Raw genomic sequence first — 15,195 nt, 5'->3', positions numbered from 1 at the left:
GGACTAAACCGGGTCTAAACCGGGACTAAATTGGGACTAAAACAGGTCTAAACCTTTAGTGAAGGACCAGATCACTTTCTGTTGTAACAGTTTTATTTGTCTAATATTTTGTCAATAAAGTTTTGTACAAAATAAAATAAATCCACGGCACAAAACCCAAATGAAATAAGGTTTTTTTTCTTTTTCTTTTTTTTGTTTGGTCAGATTAAACGTGATCGAGTCAAACGTGGCACAGAAAACACAGCTTTTTACACTTTCACTTTCATTTGAACATCGAAATGAGGAGGTGTCGTCGTGTGTGGTCCCTCCTCATCTGCTCCTGATCTTCACCTCCAGAGTTTTGGACCGAGAGGTTCTGAGGATTCAAAGAGCCGGTTCCTCAGCGTGGAGAGCCGGTTCCTCAGCCTGGAGAGCCGGTTCCTCAGCCTGGAGAGCCGGTTCCTCAGCGTGGAGAGCCGGTTCATTTGGTTTTCTTGTCGGAGAGCAGAGAGTCGTGGAGTCTGGACACGCACTTCTCAAACTGGTCCATCACCAAAGTCCCGTTATCATCGAAGAACTCGGACACGGAGCGAGTGACCTCCACGTCCCTGGACACGCGAGACCTCCCCTCAGTGAAGGAGACGCGCAACGAGTACTGGTCATCAAACCTACAACGCAAAGGACGTCAGAGGAGCAGAGGAGGAGGAGGGGAGGAAGGGAAGGAGAGAAGAGAGGAAGAAAGGAGAGAGGAAGAACAGAGGAGGAGGAGCAGAGGAGAGAAGAAAAACAGAGGAGGAGGAGAGAGGAGGAGCAGAGGAGGAGCAGTACCGTTTGAGGGAGGACGACAGGTGCCACACGTGGTCCGGGTCCAGACCTGCTGGGTCTTTCTGCAGAGCCACGAGGAAAATGTTCCTCTCCTTGTACGAAGTGTAAAGAGTCAGAACCCCCATCATGATGAAGTATGTGAGACCGAGTCAAGGACCAGGACCAGGACTAAACCAGGACCAGAACCAGGACCAGGACCAGGACTAAACAAGGACCAGGTCTAAACCAGGACTGAACCAGGTCTGAACCAGGTCTAAACCAGGACTAAACAAGGACCAGAACCAGAACCAGGACTAAACAAGGACCAGGTCTAAACCAGGACTAAACAAGGACCAGAACCAGAACCAGGACCAGGTCTAAACCAGGACTAAACCAGGACCAGAACCAGGACTAAACAAGGACCAGGTCTAAACCAGGACTAAACCAGGACCAGAACCAGAACCAGGACCAGGTCTAAACCAGGACTAAACCAGGACCAGAACCAGGTCTAAACCAGGACCAGAACAAGGTCTAAACCAGGACCAGAACCAGAACCAGGTCCAGGTCTAAACCAGGTCTAAACCAGGACTAAACCAGGACCAGAACCAGGACTAAACCAGGACCAGAACCAGGACTAAACCAGGTCTAAACCAGGACTAAACCAGGACCAGAACCAGGACTAAACCAGATCTAAACCAGGACTAAACCAGGACCAGAACCAGGTCTGAACCAGGTCTAAACCAGGACTAAACCAGGTCTAAACCAGGTCTAAACCAGGACTAAACCAGAACCAGAACCAGGTCTAAACCAGGACTAAACCAGGACTAAACCAGGTCTAAACCAGGACTAAACCAGAACCAGAACCAGGTCTAAACCAGGACTAAACCAGGACTAAACCAGGTCTAAACCAGGACTAAACGTCGTGGAGGATATGAGATGACGCAGGCGGCGAGCACGGGTCTGGACTCGGGGAAAGGGTGGAGATAGTCCCAGAGCAGAGCCACGACAGCAAACACACACGACACAGTGCAGATCAGCAGACGCCCGTCTACCAGAGAGTAATTCTCCTGGTACCCGAACTTCTCCAGCAGCACCTGGGGACCAGAGCACACCACAGGGTCAGGGGTCAGAGGTCAGGTTAATTCATACCCAAAGACTTTTTAAGGCAAGTTTTTGAAAATGTCCCATGATAAATATCAAATAGTGAGAGTCTTTTGAGGATCTGAACATGAGGAAGGTCTGACCTGATAAAACTTATTCTCTGTATTAAATGTGTCTCGCTCATCCCTCTGCTTTACATCAATAAAATACTACAATAAAAATATAACTAAAGAAAAACTAAATAATGAAAATAAAAAAATGTATAATGCAAATAAAAATATAAAAAAAATAGAAGTAAATAAAAAATAATGACAATAAAAAATAAAAAATGCAAATAAAAATATAAAAAATAAAACTAAATAATACAAAAAAATGTATAATGCAAATAAAAATATAAAAAATAGAAATAAATGAATAAAAAATGACAATAAAAAATAACAATAAAAATATTTAAAAAAAATAAAACTAAATAATACAAAAAAATGTATAATGCAAATAAAAATATTTAAAAAATAGAAATAAATATATAAAAAATAATGACAATAATAAATAAAAATAATAATAATAATTGAAATAAAAATCCAAAAAATAAAACTAAATAATAAAATACTGCAGACTAAACAGACCTTTTTGGCTGCGTCGTCCAGAGAGTTCTTGACCGCGGCGCCGTCCCATTTATCGATCTTCACTGGTTTCTCATCGATTCTCCACTGAGCACAATAAACATGGATTATTATTAGATTCATACATTTACCATAAACTGTTTATAAAAGAGTCAGACAGACGGACGGAAGTTTCATTGAAACATCAACAATCCATGTGTTTGGGATTTCCAGCCTGTGGCACGTCTCTGTCTGAACAACAGGATGAAACAGACGCAAAATCTGCGCCAAGTCTCATCAAAACAATAACATTAGCTCCTTAAAACGAGAATAAAACTAAAACATCAGCTCTTTTAACCAGAATAAAACAAAACGAGGCGGATTTTGAAGCTTTTCAGTCAAATGTCGTGAACAGCTGGAACCAAAGTCCAGTGTGTTTAGGACGAGCACAGACGAAAAGAGGCTTTGTGCGTGTTTAAGAGAGAAAAACAGACATAAAAAGGTAAAGTTTATGTCTGTTTGGCGCAGGTGAAGATTAGATTTAGCCCCGTTACTGTCGCGGGACATAACCGGGTCTAAACTCTGCTCAGAGGCCGGACTCACGGCTCCAGGGCCGTGGACACTGCGCACAGACGCCGCACACTCACAAAAACTCCTCAGAAATGCAAATAAAAGGGTTAAAAGATGAAAAAGATGCGAAAAGCAGCTACTTTCTCCAGGAGCCCGCTCTTCCCGTTGCGCGAGGCCGCCATCTTCTCTGTGACCTGGAGCTTTCTGATTGGCTCACAGCCTCACGAGGACCCGGAAACTCACGGCCTCACGCGGACCCGGAAACTCACGGCCTCACGCGGACCCGGAAACTCACCCCCGCCACCAGGACTAAACCAGTGCTAAAGCAGGACTAAAGCAGGACTAAAGCAGGACTAAACCAGTGCTAAAGCAGGACTAAACCAGGACTAAAGCAGGACTAAAGCAGGACTAAAGCAGGACTAAACCAGTGCTAAAGCAGGACTAAACCAGGACTAAAGCAGGACTAAAGCAGGACTAAAGCAGGACTAAAGCAGGACTAAAGCAGGACTAAACCAGGACTAAACCGAGACTAAACCAGGACTAAAGCAGGACTAAAGCAGGACTAAAGCAGGACTAAAGCAGGACTAAACCAGGACTAAACCAGGACTAAAGCAGGACTAAAGCAGGACTAAACCAGGACTAAAGCAGGACTAAACCAGGACTAAAGCAGGACCAAACCAGGACTAAAGCAGGACTAAACTGAGACTAAAGCAGGACTAAACCAGGACTAAACCAGGACTGAACTGAGACTAAACCAGAACTAAACCAAGACTAAACCAGGACTAAAAGTGAGTTTAATCTGTGTTGAGCTCTGGCCAATCAGAGCAGGCGATGCTGTCACGTGACTCTGTTTATAAAAGCAGAGACACACTGTTCCTTGAGGGGGCGCCATTTTTAGTGGTGTCCAAATGTTCAGTTGGTGAGAAAATAGTGAAGTCAAATATCACCATAACACCTGAAAACGTGGTCACTACAGCGGTCAGTATAGACCACAATGCACTGGGGCAGAAGTGGACACGAGAGGAGCGCTGGTTTATCTCACCATGGATCCCGATTATGTGAAATGTAAAAAGTATAGTCCATTTATGCGTGATCAACTTGACACAAACATGTGATTATTCTTAGTCCATAAATACTTCAGTGTCAGTTCAATCTGATCAGTATTTATGACACAAATCAACTTTTATGTTTTAAAATGTGACTAATTAGTTACATGTTTAGAATTAAAAGTAGAGTTTAAAAATCTACTCTCAGTAACGTGAGTATTTTTACTTTTACCTGTACTTTCAAAGGGCGCAGTGAGGGTTATTCTCCACCAGGGGCCGCCAAACGAACACACTCAAAGACAGTTTGTTTATTAAATTAAAGCGTACATGAGTGTAAATACTTCATTTCCCATCATCCTCTGGAAGACGTCTGTGGAATGTCTGTAATCGCTGGTTTCTATTGGCTGCTGCAGGTCACGTGACCCGCTCATTTGCATATTTTAGTCTTTAAATTAAAAGTGTCACTTCCTGCTCCGTCTGTCGAGGCAGAGCCGGTCTCAGGGCCGTGTCTCGTGTACCTCCAGTGCTGGGAAGAATACATGTCTTACACGTTTAAGTATTCAGTATTGTGTATTTGTACTGCAGTGTTTCTCAAACTGTGGTCCAGCTCCTTCAGGTAGGACGGCGACAGCTCTGTGTTTGTGAGTTTACCTCCTTTAGAGTTCATTTCAGTGTTTTTGGCAATAATACAGAAGAGTAGGGCGCCCCCTAGAGTCTAAAACAGAGCATAAGATTAGAGTTGATGTATTATTATAAACTTAAGAGACGACTCTGGTCTAAATGATGCTTAAAGATTAAACGGCCCATATTACAGTTTCCTGTTGTTTCCATGTCCTGTGTTCTGTACATTTAGATTCTTCCCAACACTGTGTACGTGACTCTGACCCCAGCGTCCCACGTGTACGTTAGAATATTAAAGAGGGGGTTTTAACTGTAAAATATTTAGACTGCCATGTTTCCTTTTATTGAAAATGTTATATTCGCCCAAAAGAACCTATTAACATGTTCTATAAGTTTTCAGTTTAGCTTTTGCTCTCTGTGCTAAGCTCCTCCCCCTTCAGAGCACTATCACAACACAATCAGCTGCGTCGCACTAATGAAACTACCGCACATCACACCAGGTTTGTCAGGTCATAGTGCACGGTTTGTGTCATGGGTGATGTGCTCTTGTGGGCGGAGCCTCGTACTGCTAACCATAAGGAGGGAGGATGAGGGAACAATGGTACAAAGCTAAACATTTTAAAGATTTAATACCCCCTCTTTAATGTACACGCTAACATCACTGTTTTAACCCTGAAACACTGCAGAGGTGGAGCTTCAGTCTTTATGTCGTTTGAGACGCCGTGAGCTCCGCAGGCTCCGCCCCCTGTCTGCGCTCTGATTGGTCCAGGTGCTCCTCAGGCTCCGCCCCCTGTCTGCGCTCTGACTGGCCGATCGGAGGAAGTACGGGTCTGAAACGCCGTCGAAGTGTCTCTGTAGCTGCAGTGCTAAGGCTCTGTCGGCCCTCTCCTGAGCGCTAACGGTAGCACTAGCCTTTACACTGCGTTTCCCATAGGAGTTAGCGTCAGTGCAGTTAGCCTCGGGGTTAGCGTCTGGGCGCCGCCTCTTAGACTCGCGCAGTTTGGGGTTCTGTTTCCTTTTGGAGGTAGATTTGAACCTCAGTCCTGAAACAGAAACACAGGGTTAAATACATTTAAACCGGGCCTAAACCGGGCCTGAACCGGGCCTGAACCGGGCCTGAACCGGGCCTAAAACCAAGACTAAAACAGGACCAAAACAGGACTAAAACCAAGACTAAAACCAAGACTAAACCAGGTCTAAACCAGGACTAAACCAGGACTAAAACAGGACCAAAACAGGACTAAAACCAAGACTAAACCAGGATTAAACCAGGTCTAAATCAGGTCTAAACCAGGACTAAATCAGGACTAAACCAGGTCTAAACCAGGACCAAACCAGGACCAAACCAGGACTAAAACCAAGACTAAACCAAGATTAAACCAGGTCTAAACCAGGTCTAAACCAGGACTAAACCAGGACCAAACCAGGACTAAAACCAAGACTAAACCAAGACTAAACCAGGTCTAAACCAGGACTAAACCAGGTCTAAACCAGGTCTAAACCAGGACCAAACCAGGACCAAACCAGGACCAAACCAGGACCAAACCAGGACTAAACCAGGTCTAAACCAGGACTAAACCAGGTCTAAACCAGGACTAAACCAGGTCTAAACCAGGTCTAAACCAGGTCTAAACCAGGACTAAACCAGGTCTAAACCAGGTCTAAACCAGGTCTAAACCAGGTCTAAACCAGGACTAAACCAGGTCTAAACCAGTCCAAACCCCGGCCCATCCAGACCTAGACTCTGGTCCTGGGGGCGTATTGCAGGGACTTTGAGTGGGACTTGTTCCTGTGCGTCGAACAAAAGTCTGCGTCTGTTTCTGGGCGCAGCGTGGGAGTCATTAACGGGGCTGGTGAGCGTCGCCACGGAGACGGGGCAGCATCCCTCCATCGCCGCGGAAACCTTCTGTCGATCCAGCTCGATCTGTCTCCACTTCTGCATCACCACGGCGCTCGTCTGCAGCCACGCCCCCTGAGGACACAGCGCAGGGTTAGGACCATCGACTGTACAAGGAAGTGACGTCACCCACAGCGTTCACGGCTTAATGAGGCTAGCAGTTATAGCGGCTAATCTGGAGGGTCATATTAGGCATTCTGACCGTGAGTATCATAGCAACCAAAGAGCCAATCAGGAGCGAGGCTGATGAAGGTAACGCTGGAGGTCCCGAGCTGCTGCATGTTCCTGGTCAGGGGGTTTATAGTGAGGTCAGTAGAGTCAGGGGTCAGAGGTCATACCTGGCTGGAGGTCCCGAGCTGCCTCAGGTTCCTGGGCGTAGACTTGACGATGCGCGGCTCGAGCAGGCGTCCGTCGCTCAGGCGTTTGGGCGGCGTGCACGGCGAGCACACGATGGGCTTAAAGTGGTTTAACTCCTCAGAGATACTGTCGTTACTGTCCGGGCTCACCGAGCGCTCCGTTTGGCCGAGAGAAGAAGAGGCGCCGCGGTCCCATTGGCTCAGAGGCCCGGCCGGCGCGGGCACCACCGCGCTCCACGCCAAACGCCGCTGAGGCGGGACGATCGGCACCGACACAGAGCGACTGTTTTCAGACGAGAGGAGGATCCCTGCGGTCAGGCTGTGACACGCCCCCATCTGACCACAGACAAGTACAGGGTTATGTAAGGCAGGGAGGGCATCTGACACAACCTGACACACAGGGAGGGCATCTGACACAACCTGACACACAGGGAGGGCATCTGACACAACCTGACACACAGGGAGGGCATCTGACACAACTTGACACACAGGGAGGGCATTTGACACAACCAGACAGACAGGGAGGGCATCTGACACAACCTGACACACAGGGAGGGCATCTGACACAACCTGACACACAGGGGGAGGGCATCTGGGTTAGACTCACAGGGTCGGTCAGCGCCGGCTGCAGAACCACCCTCAGCTTCCCTCGGTCCTCCACCGGCTCTGAACAACTGCGACTCCTCTGACCCCCGCTGAGAGAGACCAGGACCGGATTAGACCAGGATTGTTTTGGACAGGTTTAGACAAGCTTAGACTGGTTTTGGACAGGTTCGGACAGGTTTAGACTGGTTTTGGACAGATTCGGACAGGTTTAGGACAGATTCGGACAGGTTTAGACTGGTTTTGGACAGGTTTAGACTGGTTTTGGACAGGTTCGGACAGGTTTAGACTGGTTTTGGACAGATTCGGACAGGTTTAGACTGGTTTTGGACAGGTTTAGACTGGTTTTGGACAGATTTGGACAGGTTTAGACTGGTTTTGGAGGTGTACGTGTACCTGGACAAAGCAGTGGACGTCTTCCTGATGAACGCTGAGATGTGTCTGATTCTGATGGTGATGGGTTCCTCGTTCTCGGAGTCGGACAGAACGCCCTGAAGCAGAAGAAGAAGGGTCAGGAGGACAGGACGATGATGTCACCACGTGTCCACGTACAACTCCACATTTGAAACACGAGGAAAAGGCTAGACACAACTCAACTTAAATAAACAAAATCTGTTTTTGATATTTTAAAACATTCAAATATTGTGCAGAAGAAGAAACAATTAATTATGGATTAACATATTTAGCCTAAAGGGGGCAGTCACGCTCACACTGTAATAACACAGGTGTGATTATAATAAAAGGGGCGTGGTTATAGTTGAAACACAGGTGAGATTATAATAAAAGGGGCGTGGTTCTGGGGTTGTGTTTATTTATTTTAATTAGGACAGTGAATATTAATCAACATGTCAACAAACAGCATCAATGTAAATACGCCGGAATTAGCACAACAGCGAGTTTACATCCGTTACCTTTTGCTCGCACCTCCTGCGCGTCTCCTCTCTCTCCTCTGACCTCAGCCTCAGACTGTCGCACGGTTTAAACACAGGACAGAGGAAATCTGAAACAACACGCAAAATACAGGTAAACACAGCTCATACACACACATTTATACACACACATACCTATACACACACACATCCACACACACACACACTTACACCTGTGTCTCTGTCATTCTCTTCCAGACCACAATCAGAAAACTGTTAAACTGTTTAAAAAGACCAAACATTTACCTCCATCACATTTAGCCCTGATTTTAAGACATGTTTGGACATGTCCACAGCAGGGACATCATAATATCACATGTGGACAGAATGTTTCACTTGTTTTAATTATAATTCCTCAGTCTCTGTGGTTTAAGTTCTTCTTCACATTATAAAAATACAGATGTTTTGTAAAGTTTTGATACAAACTGAAAGAACAAACACATTTATTACACAACTGACACAGAACAGGAGTAAATACATGAAATAAAAGTCTCACAGTGTGACAGGTGCTGTTCTTACCTGTGTGAGCACAAACAGCTGAGCTCATGTTCCACAAGTTTATCAAAGAAACTCAAGTCTCTGCAGCAGCTCCTCAGTTTAATGAAGGAGCCAGAGACGAGCTACAGTCTGACCCTGAACACCGCCTGAACACCGCCTGAACACCGCCTTCAACGGGACAAGTCCAGGCAAGTCCCGGGGACAGGGCTCGGGGCATACCGGGGGACGGGGCATACCGGGGCAGAGTGACAGGGACCAGAGGAATGACAGGGACCTGGTTTGGACCTGGTCTAGACCCTCTTTAGACCTCACATTTACAGTTAAAGTGAGTTTGTTTGGACCTGGTCTAGACCCTGTTTAGTCCTGCTTTAGTCCTGGTTTAGACCTGCTTTAGTCCTGGTTTAGACCCGGTTTAGACCCGGTTTAGACCCGGTTTAGACCCGGTTTAGACCCTCTTTAGACCTGGTTTAGACCTGCTTTAGTCCGGGTTTAGTCCTGGTTTAGACCTGGTTTAGACCTGGTTTAGACCTGGTTTAGTCCTGGTTTAGTCCTGGTTTAGACCCTGTTTAGTCCTGGTTTAGACCTGGTTTAGACCTGGTTTAGACCTGGTTTAGACCTGGTTTAGACCCGGTTTAGACCCTCTTTAGACCTGGTTTAGTCCTGGTTTAGACCCTCTTTAGACCTGGTTTAGTCCTGGTTTAGACCTGGTTTAGTCCTGGTTTAGACCCGGTTTAGACCCGGTTTAGTCCCTCTTTAGACCTGGTTTAGACCTGGTTTAGTCCCTCTTTAGACCTGGTTTAGACCCGGTTTAGACCCGGTTTAGTCCCTCTTTAGACCTGGTTTAGACCTGGTTTAGACCCTCTTTAGACCTGGTTTAGTCCCTCTTTAGACCTGGTTTAGACCTGGTTTAGTCCCTCTTTAGACCTGGTTTAGACCCTCTTTAGTCCTGGTTTAGTCCATCTTTACACCTCACATTTACAGTTAAACTGAGTTTGTTTGGAGCTGCTGTTGCAGCGGGACGCTGTGATGTTTGAAGCCGAAAAACTCACCTCCTCCGCGGCTGCTGCTGGCGCGTCTGCCCTCTCTGCTGCCGCTGCCCCCGGGGTCTGTCCTGCGCCGGTGCCGCTGTCCCCCGGGTCTGGAGCCGGGCCCGGAGCCGGGTCCGGAGCCCGGTCTGCGGCGGGAGTCTCCGGGGCTGGCGCCGTGAGGCTGGGGCTCGGTGGCGGCTGGGGGAGTGTCGGAGCCGGGCAGCGCCGGATCCATCTTGTTTTTCTTTGGGTTTTCTCAGCAGCTGGAGTTCATTGTGTCGCATTCCGGCCTCGGCCCGGTTCTATCGGGTTCTTAAAGTGTAAACTATCCTTTAGATCACGTTAAAACCTTCATTGTTTTCTATAAAGTGCACATCTGAGTCCAGCTGCGCTCTGTTTGGGAAACCTCCGCCGCCATCTTTGACAGACACACACCAAGCCCCGCCCTTCTGCCCCAGCGGCCCGAGCGCTGATTGGACCAGAGCCGCGCGAGCTTCCCGCCTCTTCCAGCGGTTTGAGTTTGAAAATTCAACCACAAAAAATAAAAAATAAAAAAAATAATGAAATAAACCCTCATAAATACAGACTCTTCTATAGAGAGCGGAGCAGTTTTAAACAAAATTATTTTATATATGAACGTAAACAAATTCAAGTCTCTAAATGTTTCTGTAATTCAACATTAACTGTGTGTTTCTTAGGTTAGGTTCATTAGGTTTTCTGATGGAATTTCAACTGAATAATCGTCGTAGAGTAGAGTAGACTGATGTTATAAAACTAATACTAATACATTTAAAGTGTCCTGAGCATTATTTTAAGGTTGTGTGTCTGTAAATACGTCTCTGGAGCTGCTGTGTTTCCTCGTGTCACCAGCAGAGGGCAGAACGCGCACAACACCACGTCAGCGCAGCCTCTGGCATCAAAACAAACAGAGGAAGAGCCAAGATGGCGGCGCCCGGAGGACCGAGCGTGCGCGTGACCTGTGCGCGTGACCGTGCGTGAGACCCCCGTGTGAGAGTGGTGTGCGTGTGAGGTGCGCGTGCAGCAGGACCCTTGGTTGCAGCCTGGACTTTGGGTCAGAGGCAGAAGTGTCTCCGGTCTCTAGTCCGGCACATACGGACCCGGAGCACGGACCCGGAGCACGGACCCGGAGCACGGACCCGGACTGGACTCTGGAGGCGCGAGGACACAGTTTGTATAGCGCGTGAGTGTGACGTATTTACTGTATTACCAATAATAAACTGCCCTGACACGTGTTTTTATCAGACATGGGACGATATTTAAATGTAGTGTCACGATTATCATAACTGCGATTAACGATTATATCACGATAATTATTAAAGTTGCTGACGGTTTAAAGTATTCTGGACATTTATAGTCCTGTACTTTATTCTCAGTGAAAAATACAAGGATTTAACAGAGAATATCAGGGATGAGCAGGGCCGTCGACTGAAATGTGAGGGCCCGGGGCAATAGGCCTCACACGGAATAAAAGGAAGAGCCCATTTTGGTGACGTAACAGCGATTATCACGATTATATAAAATGTCCCACAAACGATTATTGTCGACCTTTTTGTCACGATAAACTATATTATTGTGTATCGTCCCATCCCGAGTTTTCAACATGTCTGGTCTAATGTTGTGGCCTTTCACAGGTCCGGTCCTGGTCCGGTCCTGGTCCGGTCCTGAGTCCTGATGTCTCGCCCCGTTCTGGAGGTCGTCCGTTTGGGTCTGGTCTCGTACTCTGAGGCCATGAGGGTCCAAAGGTTTTACGTAGACCGTGTAAAGTCCCGGCCGAGTTCTGCCTGGACCCTGCTGCTGTGCGAACACAGCCCGGTCTACACCATCGGGATCCGGACGTCCCAGTACCCGGACCGGGACCTGGACCTTCTGAGGACCAAAGGAGCCGAAGTCCACAAAACCAACCGAGGAGGACTCATCACCTTCCACGGCCCGGGACAACTCGTCTGCTACCCCATCCTCCACCTGGGCCTGCTCAAGAAGGTCTGGACCAGGACTGGACCGGGACTGGACCGGGACTGGACCGGGACTGGACCGAGACTGGACCGGGACTGGACCGAGACTGGACCGAGACTGGACCGGGACTGGACCGGGACTGGACCGGGACTGGACCGGGACTGGACCTGAATGTGCATGAGTCAGTTGCAGTATATGTGTTGTACATTTGCAGTACTCTGTGTACTCTGTGTACTCAGGGTATCCGGTGGTACGTGGGTCAGTTGGAGCGGACGGTGGTGGACGTGTGTGGACAGTTTGGGCTCAGAGCGAATACGTCTCCACTGACGGGCGTCTGGATCAGAGACCACAAGGTCTGTGCTATAGGTCAGTACTACTACTACTACTACTACTACTACTACTACTACTACTACTACTACTACTACAAGATCTGTGCTATAGGTCAGTACTACTACTACTACTACTACTACTACTACTACTACTACTACAAGATCTGTGCTATAGGTCAGTACTACTACTACTACTACTACTACTACTACTACTACTACTACAAGATCTGTGCTATAGGTCAGTACTACTACTACTACTACTACTACTACTACTACTACTACTACTACTACTACTACTACTACAAGATCTGTGCTATAGGTCAGTACTACTACTACTACTACTACTACTACTACTACTACTACTACTACTACTACTACTACTACTACTACTACTACTACTACAAGATCTGTGCTATAGGTCAGTACTACTACTACTACTACTACTACTACTACTACTACTACTACTACTACTACTACTACAAGATCTGTGCTATAGGTCAGTACTACTACTACTACTACTACTACTACTACTACTACTACTACTACTACTACTACTACTACTACTACTACTACAAGATCTGTGCTATAGGTCAGTACTACTACTACTACTACTACTACTACTACTACTACTACTACTACTACTACTACAAGATCTGTGCTATAGGTCAGTACTACTACTACTACTACTACTACTACTACTACTACTACTACAAGATCTGTGCTATAGGTCAGTACTACTACTACTACTACTACTACTACTACTACTACTACTACAAGATCTGTGCTATAGGTCAGTACTACTACTACTACTACTACTACTACTACTACTACTACTACTACTACTACTACTACTACAAGATCTGTGCTATAGGTCAGTACTACTACTACTACTACTACTACTACTACTACTACTACTACTACTACTACTACTACTACTACTACTACTACTACTACAAGATCTGTGCTATAGGTCAGTACTACTACTACTACTACTACTACTACTACTACTACTACTACTACTACTACTACTACAAGATCTGTGCTATAGGTCAGTACTACTACTACTACTACTACTACTACTACTACTACTACTACTACTACTACTACTACTACTACTACAAGATCTGTGCTATAGGTCAGTACTACTACTACTACTACTACTACTACTACTACAAGGTCTGTGCTATAGGTTTGTCTGCGCCGAGGGGCCAGAGCAACAACGGGTTAAACTGTCTGTGTCTTCTCTCTCCTCCTCCTCCCCTCTCTCTTCCTCCTCCCCTCTCTCTTCCTCCTCCCCTCTCTCTTCCTCCTCCTCTCTCTCCTCTCTCTTCCTCTCTCTCCCTCTCTCTCCTCCTCCTCTCTCCTCTCCCCTCTCTTCTCCTCCTCCTCCCCTCTCTCCTCCTCCTCCTCTCTTCTCCTCCTCTCTCTCCTCCTCTCCTCTCTTCTCCTCCTCCTCTCTCTCCTTCTCCTCTCTCTCCTCCTCCCCTCTCTCCTCCTCCTCCTCTCTCCTCCTCCTCTCTCTCCTCCTCTCTCCTCCTCCTCTCTCTCCTCCTCCTCTCTCTCCTCCTCTCTCCTCCTCTCTCCTCCTCCTCTTTCCTCTCTCTCCTCCTCCTCCTCTCTCTCCTCCTCCCCTCTTTCCTCCCCTCTCTCCTCCTCCTCTCTCCTCCCCCTCTCTCCTCCTCCTCTCTCCTCCTCCTCCCATCCTCTCTCTCCTCCCCTCTCTCCTCCTCCTCCCTTCCCCTCTCTCCTCCTCCTCTCTCTCCTCCTCTCTTCTCCTCCTCTCTCCTCTCCTCCTCTCTCTCCTCCTCCTCCTAATCTCCTCCTCCTCCTCTCTTCTCCTCCTCCTCCTCCTCTCTCTCCTCCTCTCGTTCTCTCAGGGATCCACTGCAGTCGTTACGTCACGTCTCACGGTTTGGCGTTGAACTGTGACGTGGACTTGTCGTGGTTCTCGCACATCGCCCCCTGTGGGCTGGACAAAGGAGTGACGTCTCTGAGCCGCGAGATGCAGAGGAGGATCTGCGTAGAGGAGAGCGTGCATCCTCTGCTCCACAGCTTCAGCCGCAACTTTAACTGTGACCTCCACGACGCCGCGCCTCCTCACCTCCACCGAGACCCTGGACCGTGTCCTGGACATATCTCTGGACATAGCTAACGTGCTAGCCGCCGCGGTCCAAACAGGAAGTGAGCACGGACGCGACCCGGCTCCATCGACTCTGGCTCCAATTCACTTTAAACTGAAAAACTGTGTCAAGCCCTGACCCCTGACCCCAAAGCCCTGACCCCTGACCCCAAAGCAGAGGCGTGTCCTGTCCAACCTGACCGTAGGTGCGTTTGAGTTTCAAAGGGTCTGGACTGTTCCATTAAGTGTCCTTATTTACCCCGCCTCACACCAGAGTACAAACTTTTATAAATGCACCCCCTGACCCCTGACCCACATTTGACACGCCCCCCGGTGGTCACATGATCTCAGGGACTGGGACAAATAAAGGTTTATCTGATTTAAAAGGCCCCAGTGTGAAGATGCCCCGACTCCACCGTAAATACAAAATAAAACTCTTTAAACGTCCCACGTGACTCTGATCTAATCTGTCAATCTACTGACCACCTGATGACATCACAGGGTGGAACAGAGCGTTTAGAGCTTTGGAGATGTGACACACTAATAATAAAGTGTTAAACATGTGAATGAAACAAAAACTCCAGGTCTGTTTTTGAGGAGGAAACATTAGAGCAACCAAATCCAGAGATCCAGTCCTGGTTTAGTCCTGGTTCAGTCCTGGTTTAGTCCTGGTTTAGACCTGGTTCAGTCCTGGTTTAGTCCTGGTTTAGACCTGGTTTAGTCTTGGTTTAGTCCTGGT

At 47.5% G+C, this 15,195-nt stretch overlaps 3 protein-coding genes across 6 annotated transcripts; 1 reads left to right on the top strand and 2 right to left on the bottom strand.

The window, feature by feature from the left end:
* Positions 1 to 75: 75 nt before the first annotated feature.
* Positions 76 to 3,282, bottom strand: spcs2 (signal peptidase complex subunit 2). Its single transcript, XM_055226315.1, has 5 exons — positions 3,197 to 3,282; positions 2,511 to 2,594; positions 1,718 to 1,877; positions 808 to 943; positions 76 to 647 (listed from the first exon to the last, which is right to left on the bottom strand). Exons 1-5 carry the CDS (start codon positions 3,236 to 3,238, stop codon positions 461 to 463), a joined length of 609 nt encoding a protein of 202 aa, XP_055082290.1. The 5' UTR covers positions 3,239 to 3,282; the 3' UTR covers positions 76 to 460.
* A 1,113-nt stretch (positions 3,283 to 4,395) lies between these two features.
* Positions 4,396 to 10,484, bottom strand: rnf169 (ring finger protein 169). Of its 2 annotated transcripts, none has more exons than XM_033976624.2 (7): positions 10,056 to 10,484; positions 8,491 to 8,579; positions 7,976 to 8,070; positions 7,584 to 7,671; positions 6,959 to 7,312; positions 6,461 to 6,695; positions 4,396 to 5,766 (listed from the first exon to the last, which is right to left on the bottom strand). In XM_033976624.2, exons 1-7 carry the CDS (start codon positions 10,267 to 10,269, stop codon positions 5,420 to 5,422), a joined length of 1,422 nt encoding a protein of 473 aa, XP_033832515.1. In that variant the 5' UTR covers positions 10,270 to 10,484; the 3' UTR covers positions 4,396 to 5,419. The 2 variants fall into 2 exon arrangements, with proteins under 2 accessions (XP_033832515.1, XP_055082269.1); XM_055226294.1 differs by lacking the exon at positions 10,056 to 10,484 and adding an exon at positions 9,028 to 9,100.
* Positions 10,485 to 10,968: 484 nt separating this feature from the next.
* Positions 10,969 to 15,025, top strand: lipt2 (lipoyl(octanoyl) transferase 2). 3 transcript variants are annotated; one of them, XM_033977341.2, is made up of 4 exons: positions 10,969 to 11,235; positions 11,687 to 12,035; positions 12,248 to 12,374; positions 14,215 to 15,025. In XM_033977341.2, exons 2-4 carry the CDS (start codon positions 11,727 to 11,729, stop codon positions 14,487 to 14,489), a joined length of 711 nt encoding a protein of 236 aa, XP_033833232.1. In that variant the 5' UTR covers positions 10,969 to 11,235; positions 11,687 to 11,726; the 3' UTR covers positions 14,490 to 15,025. The 3 variants fall into 3 exon arrangements, with proteins under 3 accessions (XP_033833232.1, XP_055082287.1, XP_055082286.1); XM_055226312.1 differs by lacking the exon at positions 10,969 to 11,235 and adding an exon at positions 13,460 to 13,472 and having other exon boundaries at positions 11,727 to 12,035; positions 12,248 to 12,361; positions 14,215 to 14,936; XM_055226311.1 differs by lacking the exon at positions 10,969 to 11,235 and adding an exon at positions 12,563 to 12,575 and having other exon boundaries at positions 11,727 to 12,035; positions 12,248 to 12,361; positions 14,215 to 14,936.
* The last annotated feature ends 170 nt before the right edge of the window (positions 15,026 to 15,195 follow it).

Source organism: Periophthalmus magnuspinnatus, chromosome 13 (genome assembly GCF_009829125.3).
Source record: "Periophthalmus magnuspinnatus isolate fPerMag1 chromosome 13, fPerMag1.2.pri, whole genome shotgun sequence".
Taxonomy (NCBI): Eukaryota; Metazoa; Chordata; class Actinopteri; order Gobiiformes; family Gobiidae; genus Periophthalmus; species Periophthalmus magnuspinnatus.
This window is presented reverse-complemented; position numbering and strand designations above follow the sequence as displayed.

Bases quoted from the DNA above. Each gene is read 5' to 3' on its own strand.
- lipt2 (XM_033977341.2), top strand. From the start codon at position 11,727: ATGTCTCGCCCCGTTCTGGAGGTCGTCCGTTTGGGTCTGGTCTCGTAC. The intron at 12,036-12,247 runs GTCTGGACCAGG...CTGTGTACTCAG, and splicing joins ACCTGGGCCTGCTCAAGAAG to GGTATCCGGTGGTACGTGGG. The intron at 12,375-14,214 runs GTCAGTACTACT...TCGTTCTCTCAG, and splicing joins CCACAAGGTCTGTGCTATAG to GGATCCACTGCAGTCGTTAC.
- spcs2 (XM_055226315.1), bottom strand. From the start codon at position 3,238: ATGGCGGCCTCGCGCAACGGGAAGAGCGGGCTCCTGGAGAAA. The intron at 1,878-2,510 runs GTCTGTTTAGTC...TCTGGTCCCCAG, and splicing joins TGGACGACGCAGCCAAAAAG to GTGCTGCTGGAGAAGTTCGG. The intron at 944-1,717 runs CATATCCTCCAC...GACTCGGTCTCA, and splicing joins GCTCGCCGCCTGCGTCATCT to CATACTTCATCATGATGGGG.
- rnf169 (XM_033976624.2), bottom strand. From the start codon at position 10,269: ATGGATCCGGCGCTGCCCGGCTCCGACACTCCCCCAGCCGCCACCGAG. The intron at 8,580-10,055 runs GTGAGTTTTTCG...GTGTTGTTTCAG, and splicing joins CAGCAGCAGCCGCGGAGGAG to ATTTCCTCTGTCCTGTGTTT. The intron at 5,767-6,460 runs GTCTGGATGGGC...TTTCTGTTTCAG, and splicing joins CCCCCAGGACCAGAGTCTAG to GACTGAGGTTCAAATCTACC.